The following is a 13870-nucleotide window of genomic DNA, read 5'->3' as shown; positions in this document are numbered from 1 at the left end:
ATATGGTTTTTAAGTTGCTCGATTCAATATTCCTTTTAGCTGCCCCGCCCCCTTCCTATGCAAAACCATTGTAACTTCAAACTTCGATAGATTCATCGAAACCAACCGTCCTTTTTTCTGGTGGCTACTGTTATGCTGGTAGGTGAGGGGGGCGTGTTTTTTCGATTACTTTTTTGTTTATTAGCAGAGCGTGCAAGTACTCTAATCGGCTGCGTATGTCGGTGTGCGTATGCCGGTGTTGTCCGTCGGCCAATATGGGTCCACCATTCATGATGACGTGGGTAAGAATGGTGGTCCCTTGATGGTGACGTAACTAAGGTACCTTTCAGAGTTGGCATAAGGTCAATAACAGGACTAAAGGATTTAGAACAGCAGTTGTAACACTAGCAGTACTTGCGTTCCGTGCTCTGCCTGCGCACATGGCCTACTTGTGTGCAAGGCGCAAGTTGGCAAAAAAAACTAAAAAATCTAAGACATTCCACAAATGCTTGTTTAAACGGTAATGTTTTTAAGTGTTTTTTAAAAGTGCCCACATAGGCTGCAGCTCTCAAGACCTGGGAAGGGCACTCCATACCTTTTGGCTTTTTACCTCTTTTCCTCCGGCGTCATAAGTTCTGTTTCAGCCCACAGGAGTGCGGAGGGGGGGCAGTTAGGGGTTAAGGGGTCTTGCTCAGGGACACTTCGAACCTTAGGCTTCCCAGGCTGGCTCTCTAACCCTTCAACTGCCGCTTAAACTGGTATGAGGAATGACCAATAGACAGGCCCTGGACAGCTGACCGTAGGGTCCTGCTGGGCACAAAATATTATTGAGGGGCGCTCGCGCGACCCTCCTATATACAGCTTTTGTCCTCACATGTCTCAATATTTTGCCATTGACAATGAAAGCGAAATTACGTCAAATGTCCACCAAATATGACGTGAATTTTATACAAACATTAAATGCCATTGAAAATGTACGTCATATGTAGACGAGCAAGTCGGCTAACCAATCACAAATGCAGTTGTTCATGAGATGATGCATGATGATAAGAGTGCCCCTCACTTCACTTATTTATATAAAATAAGCCATATGCCTTAATACATTTTAATTGCCCTCTATAACAAAGAGACACCGTAAAACTGAAAATATCCTAAATAAGGAATCCTCTTGTCCAGTCAGTCATTCACAGACCGCATGGTTCTCAGTGAGTTGAGCAATTGATTTGAACTTGCACACAGGCATTGATCATTAGCACATGATGCAGAAGCCTGTTTTATTAGTAGTAGTAGTAGGTCGGGAGTGGCTTATTGTCGGTATCAGCCGGTAACACGCGGGAGTCTATATCCCCATTATAATGCGCTATAGACCCCTGGGAGATGATTGCTGAGGTGGAGCGCCACACCTACCATCAGCTCCCAGTACTTCCCGGCGTTCCCACATGACTTGCCACAACCCAAGCCATTCTACTCATACGCTGAGTCGGCGGTGCCCGGGATTGAACCCATGAACTTGTGGTCCAAAGGCGAGAGCTCTACCGACTGAGCGGTAAACTGTCAGTATCAAAGAGCCAGAAAGATGGAACATATGTCACTTATTTCCAGATGGCAGGTTCGTCAGCCACTGTGTTGAATAAATAACATTTATTTCTGAAAAATAGTTCAGGAAGACTTTATTTGATCTTTTTTTTTATGCACACTAAACAAGTTGATGTACACACACTCTCAGGTTTGATGGTGAATTGTGCCATCTCGTGGCAAAATAAAGCAATGATTTAATCTGAGCCTCAAATTGTATACACAAACTCAAGACTAGCATTCTATGTTGATTGTTATTTAGATAGTTTAAACAGATGCTCGGTTCTTGTTTCATTCTGGTATACTATAGTTACCGGAGGCACAACACTGTCTCTCTGCATTCTATGTACAGCATGTGATTGCCTTGCATATTGTAGGCCATACATGGATATACAATACATATAATAGTTCACTACTGACATTGTCTGAGCTCTGGCAACAGTTGCCTATAGTGATTAAGAATCTCTGCTCGTCAGCCCCAATTCAACACATTTAAGGCTTTATACAAAATTAAACCATTAACACAGCAGAAGACCATTTTTGTGATGAACAGACTGATTTATTTGTCATTTAATCTCAGTCTTTGGAAAGCCTTGGATCAAGACCATAGGTGTTTTTATTGATTCCGACATTTGCACATCTATGGTAGTCCTTGGTCTTCTTTACTCCACAATTTTACCTCACTGGACATATGCCTGTAAAGTTCGTATTTCTTCAGAAATGTACAAATGCAAAATATAAGGTGCTTACCCGGTAGCCACGGACGGATGGATGTTAACTTACTTGGCATTCGGAATCTTTGTGCATGTTACGGCCCTTTAAGCCTGGCTCGAAACCAAGGGCTACAACAACATAATAAAAGGACAAAAGTCAGTCAGGCCTTCACTTGCATCGAGTGTATTGCAACATAGTAAGGCATGTGGTTTTATTTTTCCACACAAAAAATGCAAATGTAAATAGAAGTGGAAACAAAACTGTGACCTAACTAAAATTCTAACAAAACAAATAAAGTGATGGGCTCGCTAAACTCAAAAGTGGAGAGTCTGGTGAGCCATCACACTCACCACACCCTCATAAACTACCAAAACAACAAAAAGACTAAACTAACGAGAAAAGAAACAACGCCAAACACTCATGAACAAGCCCATCATTGAAAAGAACTGAAACTGAAAAGAAGAAGAAATAACTAAGGCATGGTGTTCTCTGCTAGGGTGCTGGGGAGATACTGAGAGAGCTGGCAAAAGATCTTCTTTATAGTCTTGGCTCTAATCATGAATGAGGGACAGCTGGGACTGGGCAGGGCAGCCTCAGTTGATTGACAGCTGAGTGCCCACAGCATAGATATTAACACGGAGTCCGCCAGAAACGAGGAACACAAAGGTTTAAATTAGTACCCTAGCCCGCCAAACCCGAGATTCTCGGGTTTGAGCCCTTGTATTCTTTAATCCATTTTTTTATCTGATCGTATCGCTAGCTGATGTTGCTACCCGCATCAACACAGAGTGGGACACTGGCTGCGGCCATTTTGCATATGCGCGCGCATCCACTTCCAGTCTAAGCCCACCATTCACAGCTCTGTATCTCAGAAAGGACATTGAGGGGGCCGTTTCTGGTGAATACAAGGGTTTTCAACAGGCTGTAGCAGGCGGGCTGACACTCGCGGTCTGCTTTTTCGCACCACATTCGGTTACGGATATTTGGCTAAAATATAAGTAAGTGTTACGCGCGAAACCTTGGCAATAAGCTATCGAGGGATTAATTAATGCTGGCGCGAATTGAGTTAAAAAAATCTGACCGGTCTGAAGTGAGTGGTACTGTACTGTACTGTACTGTACTGTACTGTACTGTACTGTACTGTACTGTACTGTACTGTACTGTACTGTACTGTACTGTACTGTACTGTACAAGCCCTCCTCCCTGGCCTGTGTGTGTCTGTGCTTTACAGTTACACCTGGTGGTGTACAAACGCTATATATTTTCGTGCTCGGACACAGGGACACAGGGACACACACATAGCTGTCTATAGGAGTGGTTGCACTACTCAAAAATATAGATGCCTCATTGGCCGCTGCAGTTCGTTGGAGAGACCTGTCTTCAACGGGAGGAGGAAGTACTGCTGGGAAAGAGGGAGTCGCGCCTCTGATTGGCCTACCGAACATCTCCTTACGTTCTTCCGTTTTGCTTCCGCTATGCTTCGCAAAGGAATCTCGGGAAAGCTTACCAATGCAATGCAATCACGGCGCCATTGTCGCCCGTTGCCTCCATGTTGCCTTAAATGGTAAATGGTGCATTTATATAGCACCTTTATCCAAGGCGCTTTACATAGATTGTGCATTACATTCACCCATTCACACACACATTCATACACCGATGGCAGCAGAAACCATGCAAGGCACCAACCAGCACATCGGGAGCAATTAGGGGTTCAGTGTCTTGCTCAAGGACACTTCGACACAGGCAACCTTGCGGTTACCATCCAGCCACTCTACCCCTGAGCCACCTTCACCCCCGCCACTAGCTGTGTATATTTGTACGTGTTTATATGTTCTGTTGAATTGAAAATGGAGGACGCTGATGTAAACAAGTCTTTTCATGGTTTCATGGTTTCGCCCTCAAAGTAGCAGTTTTTGTATTGACTTGTGCTTTCGTTTGAAATGTACCCATTCTACATACTGTGAAATAAAACTTTCAATCAATCCCATTGAGAAATACAGGGAACTTTGACAGAATCAGACACATCATTAGCATTAAAACAGCATGGCTACTATATAGGTTCGGTACTTACATTTTGGGTCATTTTTTGATATCGTCTACTCAGGCTTTTGTGAATATCAAATATCTAAATACTGAATCAAGCAGCTTAAAAATTGTCGTGGGTGTACACAAAAGCCTGAGTAGGCCAAAACATTTTTTTAAAGTGAAATATCTGTAGCATCAGTTTTTTTCCTCAGCCGAAAGACTCCATAGCACACTTTACATCTTCTCTAGCAGACTTTTGCTCAGAAGTATAGAGAAGTCTGCCTGGACGACCATATTTGGGCAATGGTTTATATTATGTCATGCCACAGACATAAGCCAATATATCAACGTCAAGCAGCGGAACAATCTTCCACACGGTAATTAGTATCTTAGTATAGGCTATTAGTATAGGGCTAGTATAGGGTTAGTAAGTGAACAAGGGAATATTAACCCCGTCATCTCGGATATGACTTCAGGTGAGGAGATTAAGAGGCGGGATCAAGTGTTCCCAGTGTTCCCTTATTGGTGCCGGCCCAGGTCCAACTACTCCTTTACTAAGAATGAGGTTTATGGTATAGAACGTGAGAACCTCCGGCTGCTTCGCGAGCTGTGCCGTTTGAATCCCAAGACCAAACCAGCCAGTACGGCGAGCAACACGACTCCAATACTCAAAGTGTACCACACTGGGCGCAACCGACACCGGAAACAGCAGCGCATCGAGTCAGAGAACCTGGCTGTCTTGAAGAGGTTGCACTCCACCAAGTCCACGCCTGCCATAAGGTGCTCGGGGCAGCTTGAAGACTACCAGCGCCTAGCTTCGTACCCAGGAACTCCTTCACTCTTTAAATACAAGCCCCCCAAGAGCAGCAGAGGCGCCAGCCTTGCTAAAAGATTGTCCTTGAAGCCCCCTGCTGGTCCATGTCCCTATCTTGATGAGGACAAGGAGGCAGAGAATGCTCTACAAGAGCTGGAGAACCAGTGGTTAGCTCAGTATGTGCCGTCCAGCGTCATTAGCAGACCTTCCGAGGAGGAAAAGCCCGTTGGGGGACCCGAGGAAGATGCGATTGATAGCAGACCCGAGGAGTATGAAAATCCCGAAACTCAGAGAACTAATTGGTTGTTGTTTAAGGAGATGGCAGCAGATCTCTACAATTTTATTACAGGTGCACGTACAGAAGACACAGCTACAGAAAGCTCCTCTGTCACAGATGTGAATCAATCTCTGGACCCGACCCAGGGGGCAGACGGAGGTCTCCAGCAGCAGTCGGAAGATATGACAAATATTGTCACTGGCACACAAAAGGATAAAGATATAGCCTCAGTTGCGGATATGTGTTCTTTAGGTCTGAGGAGCAGTGACAACGACTCTAATGAAGTCTGTCGTATAAACCATGAAAACATGCAGCTGCTTCGAGGGTTGCCACGCACATATTCATACTACACTGAGAACAACCAACACTGGGAACAGCAGGGTATGGAGGGTATGGAGAAAGAGAACCTTTCTGTCTTGAAGAAGTCCACACCCACCTTAAGGCGCGCCAAGCTGCTTGAAGACTACCAACAGTATGCTCATTCCCCAAGAAATGCCCAGTACCCAGGAAATCAAGCACTTGGCAAGTACGACAACATGATGTCAGCTTATGCCTCAAGTCCGATTCCCAAGCCCTTCAAAGTCAGCGTGCCCCGGCCAAATTGGATTGATTAATTGGATCAATCCAATGTCTAGATGATCTATCAGGTTTGTTGGTGACACAACAATTGTATGTTTTATCGCCAAAGACGACCCCACAGCCTAAACAGTTGAGGTGGTGGTGCTGCAAAGGTAATACGAACCTTCAAGAATCGAGAGGTTTATTTGTCACAGGTTCAAGCAGCAAACATCCTATCCTACCAACATGTCACTGCTTGTGCCTACAAGCAGCGAACATTTGGTGAGACATGTTCCACAAAGACTGCTTAACACAACTATGCGATAGGCCTACTGTACAAGATTTAAAAAAAATAAAGAAATTAAAAATATATATAAATCAAAAAACAAGAGAAAATAAGATAATAGTTAAAAGTTAAATAAAATAGTACAAGTAAGACTGGCAGGTATGTTAAAGAGAACATCTAAGGCAGGTATATGGTCCATTTTCTAGCAAAAAATAGGGATGTGCCGAATGCACGCACGCACGCACACACGCACGCACCCATTCCGTTTTTATTTAGTTTTCCATTTTTGTTTCGGTTTTTTTTGGTGTTTCGTTTTCGTTTTGATGTTTCGTTTTCGTTTTTTAATCTTTGTCTTTGCTATACGTTCAGTGCTCTGGCAGCCACTCTGGTTGGAAAAAAACGTTCTGAGCCTTTGAGCACGGGGCTTTGAAACACCTCAAGCGCTTGCCAGTCCGCAAACAGTCCATTGTTGAGGTGGTGTTTGTCCTCCTTCATAATATGTTTTGCCCTATTCAGGCGCCTATATACCTTTACTGTTGTATATTTCCTGCAGGGATGGAGCTGTTGCACTCGGCCGACAGCACCACCTTACACAGGACTTGCAGATCCTGAGAGTAACAATACTCCCATACCATATACAATCATTGCCCTGTCAGGATGCTCTGGGTGTTTCAGACTTTATTATATTAAAGTCTGAAATATAATAGTGTTTGAACTGTTTCTGGCCACACAATCATGAGTTAATATTAGGGTTGCAACTACTATTCTAGCAATTACCTTTTTTTGAGTGGTGCAACCACTCCATAGAACAGCAATGTCCGTGACTATGTGACTATGTTACTGTTACTGTTACTATGTTTAGAGTACCAGTAGGGGCAAAAGTGGCGCTGTTGTGCCAGAAACAGAGAGATAGTGCTGCACTGTTACCTGCTAATGAGAGAGAGAGGGGCAGTTCACACGGGTGTGATTTTATTAATTCATTGAATAATCGATTAGCTATCTATCTATCTATCTATCTATCTATCTATCTATCTATCTATCTATCTATCTATCTATCTATCTATCTATCTATCTATCTATCTGAGGCGCACGTGTGTGTGTTTGTGTGTGTGTGTGTGTGTGTGTGTGTGTGTGTGTGTGTGTGTGTGTGTGTGTGTGTGTGTGTGTGTGTGTGTGTGTGTGTGTGTGTGTGTGTGTGTGTGTGTTTTTAAGAATGGTATACTCAAACTATAGATAATTGCTTATAATTGGATACACAAAAGTAATCCCTCATACTATGTTTAATAATGGACTGTCCTCCCCCTTGCAAGTGAAGCTGAAGTGATTAGCAATTTCCATATGACCATATCTACTGTAACTTTCACCACGAAAAAACAAACCACATTTTTTTTAAATTAACCGTTTTAAATTATCCATTAAATCTATTATTTTGCTTAACTCTTTCTATGCCATGTTTGAGTCCTCTTTCAGAACCTTAGGATGACTTCCCCCCCATCTCCAACTTTGTGGGAGAGCAGCCCATTATAGGACATTTATTGATTACAACTCTGCCTTGGCTTTAACACTATGGTCCCCACCAGGCTGGCTTGGCTGGTTCCTGGACCTCTTGTCTGCCAGACCCCAGGTGGTCGGGGTGGGCAGTCAAACCTCCACCACCCTCACCCTAAATATGGGAGTCTCATGGGGTTGTGTACTTATCGTCCACTGTTATACTCCCTGTACACTATATGGCTGCACCAGTTAAGGTCATCTGAGAGATGTCTGCATTTTCCCCTTACAGTCTGTTATAGCTTGGAGTCTCCAACCCGGGTGCCTCAGCTTGGTGGTATTGAGCTTGGACTCCATTCTTTGACTATTTTGGAAGCCTTGACCCTTGACTGCTTTACAAATCGTCATGGAATTAGCTCTGCCTAGCTGTAGCGGTTGTTGTGTGTATTTTGATTCAAATGAGGAGTGAGTTAGCAGTGGGATGTAATTCATATTCTGGTCTTAAAAGCTATAGCTTCTCTATAACCTGTGTGAATAATACATTATTTCAACTAATCTGTAGGGTAGAGTTTGTTTAGTACAATATAACTAACACAACTGCAGTGGCAAGAGGTAGTCTGGGTAGGACCATCAGTTTTTTTTAGCTCAATGGAAAGAAAAGTTGCTTATGGCTTTGTTACATCCCTAACTGGTAGTCTGGGGTTACGGGTCGGGACAATACAAATCCAGTGAAAACGGAGAAAAAATGAAAATTAAGTCAGTGTTTTAACAACAAGTTTTAACAACAGGGAAAAGGACTGGTGAGTATCTAATCAAAATGAATACGAGACCGATCGGCCCTTTTCTAACTCGCCCCAAGCGGCGAAGATCGGTCGCCCCAACGGGAAGTCGCCCACAAAAGTCCGGATTAGTCGCCCCCAAAAGTCCGGACAAGTCGCCCGTAAAACCGTTGTATTTTCGAGGTAACAGCAGAGAGAGAGAGAGATATTTTTACCTGTGCTTTTAAACAGAGAGAGAGATTGTATAGCTGTTATGTCTCACTGACAGCTGTTTGATTATGCTGCGCTCGTTGCATATTCCTGTGTTGCCTTTGTGATGATTGGGGGGATTATCTGGGATCGACTACTTCAGTCTTGACATACAACATGATGTGTGATGATGTTGCTTTGCCGTTGTTATTATGACTCTGAGTTTTGAAAGTAAAGAAGAGTTGTGTTTAAGCTGTGTCATGGTCCACTGATTCACAAACACAATAGTAGCCTACTTTTAAACAGAGAGAGAGAGATTTTTACCTGTACTATATTTTTACCTGTACTATATTTTTACCTGTACTATATTTGTCTCCACCAGGCCGAAGGCATGGGGAGAGAGTATGTTTTGCACTCCGTCCGTCCGTCCGTGTGTGTGTGTGTCCGTCCGTCCTTCCGTCTGTGAACAGCTAATCTCCGGCACCGTTAACCCGGTCGATGCCAAATTTTGCACACACACTTCCTGGATGCCAACAATGAACCTCTGCCCCAAAATTTCCAGAACGGCCTGTTATAGCGCCACCAGGAGGCCGCTTTGTGCAAAACAAGTTTTTGGACAGTACACCTACAAATTTTGTCCAAACATCACACAAATTGGTACACAGTCTCTCTAGAGCCATTCAACGAAACAGGTCTTTCAGATTTCTCAGACTCCATCCTGATTGGCTAAGATTGGCTTCCAAAGTTTGCAGGAGTGCTCAGTTTCAAACAAAATGCTGCAAATCATGAACACATCGTGTGATTTCTGTGAAATTGTGCACGCACATTCCCACTAGGCAGAGGAAGAAATGCCACATGAACATTTTCAACTCAGCCTCATGGTGGCGCTATAACTGGCCGAAAAGTGTTTTTACCTCTAACTGCACGGATCTGTGGATAACTTTGTATGCCAACTCCCTAGAGGCCAAGGAAAAACCTTTGCCTGGAATTTTTCACATCTGCTCTTTATAGCGCCACCAGGAGGCTGACATATATAAAATATTTTCTAATATTACTCCTTCAGATTTTATCCAAATTTCACGCAAATCGGTACACATGCTCTCCATAGTCATGTGATCAAGACGGGTTTGTTTGATTTCTCATAATCCACCCTCATTGGCTACAATTGGCTTCTAAACTTTTCAGGAGTAGACCGCTTTGTACCCGTTTTGTACAAATCGCCACAACTACTCAACGCAGCGTCCGATTATGGTGAAACTGTGAATGCATATTCCCACTAGGCTTTGGAAGAAATGCCACTTGACAGTTTTCAAATCAGCCTCATGGTGGCGCTACAACAGGCCAAGCCACGTCACACACACACACACACACACACACAACACACACACACACACACACACACACACACACACACACACACACACACACACACAACATCCTCCTGGTGGAGACCTGTGCCCAGAAGGGCACTTTTTCTAGTTTTCCCTGTACTTTGAGATTTTTCCCTGTACTTTGAGATTTTCAAAGATCCACCTGTTGGTGGCGCTGTAAGTCTGTGAAAGATTTCACAGACTTTCCTACTGTAACAGGCCCAGGTCCCCAGCTAATTAAATCTTTAACTCTAACAAGTACTGTACTTTTATTTTCATTTTCATTTGACCAACAACAACAACAAACTGGTTCTCCAGAATGGAATTTACAGAACAATGGAGGGGGTTGAGCCATTCATTATCCATGCATCATTTGACCAACAACTAAATGTTGGTTCTAAATGTTCTAATATGAGAAATAAGGTAAAATAAACATGAAATAAACATGGGGCGAGATATCCGTGCTTTGGGGCGAGATATCCATGCTGCGGGGCGAGATATCCACGCTTTGGGGGCGAGCTATCCACGGCTTGGGGCAAGCCGTCTTCACGTTTCGAAATTCCGGCGAGAGCCGTCTTTACTTTTCGCAGGGGCGAGTTGGAAAAGGGGAGAGCGGACCTGTTACCATCAAAATACCCCAAATCACACGTGTTGAAGTGAGGGGTGTTGAATTTCTGAAAGCCAGACATTGGAGGGGCTAGCACCCCTCAAAAAAATCTAAACCCAAGTAACTACTGAACAACAAAAATTACTTCTCTAAACACAATATTAAACAAAACCCACTACTCTGACAATCAAACAAAAATACATGGGGTAGCACTCACACATAACCTAATAAATAAATGGAAAATAAAATAAATATATATATATATATAATTTTCAATGATATATTCCATTTTTATTTGCTGTGATGGTGCACAATTACGAAAGTAATTGTCTTTCGCCCATTGTCTATTATTGGCAACATCTGGTTTTAACCAGATGGAGGAGTTGGTCCAAAAACCAACAGACGTACATTGGTGGTAATCAAATTGACCTTTATCGGCCTGCTATATAATGTTGTCTCTGATTAGTGGTCAAAAAACAGGAATACCACTTTAACAGGTGCAAATTTAATCCGTTTTGCTTGCTTGATTTTACTCAAATAAAATCAAGCTCTACACATAATTTGTCAGTCAATCATGCCGCGATATTCAAATCCTTCTGAATCTTCTCTGTGGCCTCAGCCATCAGCTGGCACGCAGTCTTGTGTTTGGGCCAGTGCTTCACCTGACATTCTCGGTTACAATACCAGTCTCCCTGGCAGCGAGAGCATCTCTTTGTGGCCTCCTCTTTGCCACAGGATCCACACTTGGGTTTCTCGGGCACTAAGCTTTCCATTACATCGAGTGTATACGTCTGAGCCAACCTCTGTGCTTGTTGTCTCAGGTCTCTCTCAGAGGGACTGAACGTTTCTTTGGCTTGGTGTACGGAAATGGCCTTCCACTTCCCACAGTTCTCATGCATGATGTGGTTCCACATTTCCGGAATCTGTTCCAGAATGAGTTCCTTCTTTGGAGGGGCGGAGTCTGTCAGAGGGAGCTGAGCGAGAAAACGCTGCAGCGTTACCAGGATCGGCAGCTGGTCGATTAAAACCTCTGTTAAGAACCGGCTGAGCTTCAGAATCTGGTCCTTGTTGAAGTTGTTGAAGTCGTATTTTCTTTGACAGTCTTCCCTTAGCAGCAGGTTGAACAGGGCAATCCAGACCTGGCCGTCCAGCTTTGTCATCTTCTGATGGTCCTCCGAAGCAATCTTCTGCCATTTGCCGTCCATGTACTTCTCTACCCCACCTTCACCGTAGCGACTCCAAGGGCAGTATTCCAACAGATGAACCAATACACAGGGCACGTTATGGGTGCACAGCATACGATTGATCACACTGATGCTGTCGGCATGATCGGTGATGTAGCGCAGCACGGACAGGGCCTTGAGGGAGATGTCGAACTCCAGCGCAGCACTCTGAACCTGCAACTCCTGCAGTGTGGACGCATCTGCTTGCAATGCTAGTTGATGTCGGTCCCGGGAGGGAGCTCCCTCCCTGGAGGTCTTGCTGGCCAGCAGGGCGAGCTTGCGGTGGCAGTAATCCACCAAGTCGAGCACTGCATCATCGGCTGCTTCACATGAATCCTCGTGAAACATTATGGTTTCGAGGAGATTTATGATTGTGGCCTCATGATGAATGACTATGTAGAGAGGAAATGTAGCCTTGGGACTGAAGTCCGGCAGTTGACAAAGGATGGGGAACACTTTCTGCTTCCACACTTCCACTAGAATCATTTGGTGGACAAGGGTAGGAATCTTTTTGTGTAAAACAAGTAGGTCCTTGACAAAGTCATCGTGTGTGGCAGACGCATTTAGTATTGCCTGCATGTTTAGTTTCTCAATGTATTCATGCTGCGTGAACCACCTTGGAGAGCCTACATCCCTGAGGGAGAAGGTCTCCAGGCTTTGCACATACGCCTCCGCTTCATCAGGGAAAATAACCGCTGTATCCATTCCTTAGATTCAAGCCACATAAAATAAAAGCAGAAAAAGTGAAGCACAAAAGTGAAAGTGACCTTCAACTATTAATATTAGTTTTCTGTTGGACATGATTATTTGGTAACGACGTAACAGAGATGTAGCACAAACCATTGCCTATATATGGACGTCCAGGTAGCCTACATTGACGCCACATTGACACTTTCGTCATTTTGGGGGGGGCGCTATTCCAGTTGTGTGTGCACAAACTTTGTCCTACACAAACATTCAAATCTATTGACAATGAATGGACAATTGTTAGTGATTGTGTACACAAACATTGAAGATGAAGGTGAGGACGCAAATTGTGATTGGCCGGAATGAGATGGTGTATATGATGATGTACGATTATAAGAGCGCCCCTCACTTCACACGGGTGTGATTTTTGAGGGGACACAGCCAGGGACACGGGGACAAACAGACCGGGGACCCAGCCACACACATAGCTGTCTATAGGAGTGGTTGCACCACTCAAAAATCACACCCGTGTCAAGTGAGGGGCGCTCTTATCTCAAAAATCACACCTGTGTCAAGTGAGGGGCGCTCTTATCATTGTACATACATCAAAATAGACACTACGCCTATTTATATTATCCACCATAATCATGAAAACGATTGTCGATGAGAGAAATGTGTTTCGTATATAGCCTATAGGCTACCTCTGTCCCTCAAATGAACAGTTTGGATCTGGTCACCCTATAGCTGGTATGAACAAAATGGTCTTATTCTTTAGTGAATGAAACAATTATATCAATATTTATTTACATTTAAAAGGAGGTATTATTTTGATTGCACCCCTGTGGTAATGCTTCTGTGATCACGCCAGAGGGCGCTCTCCCATAAGTCATATTTCACTTTGGTGAATGTCACACAGGAGAAACAATGCACGCACGCACGCACGCACACACACACACACACACACACACACACACACACACACACACACACACACACACACACACACACACACACACACACACAGACACACACACACACACACACACACACACACACACACACACACACACACACACACACACACACACGTTTTAGCCCATGTTTATCATAAAGGTGCTGAAGTGTTATAAAAACTAGGCTACTTGTAACTTTAGGCATACTGCTGCCGCCTGGTGGCCAGAGAAAGTCATTGCATTTTATGTTCGTTCACTCAAACCACAGAATGCTGTCATGTGGGCTACTTGCAGATTTTATGTGATATGTCTTTTATAGGTACTTTGTGCTCTTTAGATACCATAC

The 13870-nt window shown here is 43.9% G+C and overlaps 2 protein-coding genes across 2 annotated transcripts in view; one reads left to right on the top strand and one right to left on the bottom strand.

Moving 5' to 3' along the window:
• The window catches only part of LOC306930557 (homeobox protein Nkx-2.5-like), a gene marked incomplete at its 5' end in the record, with an annotated part of 401119 nt that overhangs the window by 117000 nt on the left and 270249 nt on the right, over positions 1–13870 (top strand). The window lies entirely within an intron of this gene.
• LOC306930551 (zinc finger MYND domain-containing protein 10-like) lies at positions 11234–12589 on the bottom strand (the record flags this gene model as incomplete). Its single annotated transcript, XM_079511572.1, has 1 exon — positions 11234–12589. The coding sequence occupies one exon, from the start codon at positions 12587–12589 to the stop codon at positions 11234–11236; it is 1356 nt and encodes a 451-aa protein (XP_079367698.1).

The sequence above is a fragment of the Electrona antarctica genome (assembly GCF_951216825.1).
Source record: "Electrona antarctica genome assembly, chromosome: 10".
Lineage (NCBI taxonomy): Eukaryota > Metazoa > Chordata > Actinopteri > Myctophiformes > Myctophidae > Electrona > Electrona antarctica.
This window is presented reverse-complemented; position numbering and strand designations above follow the sequence as displayed.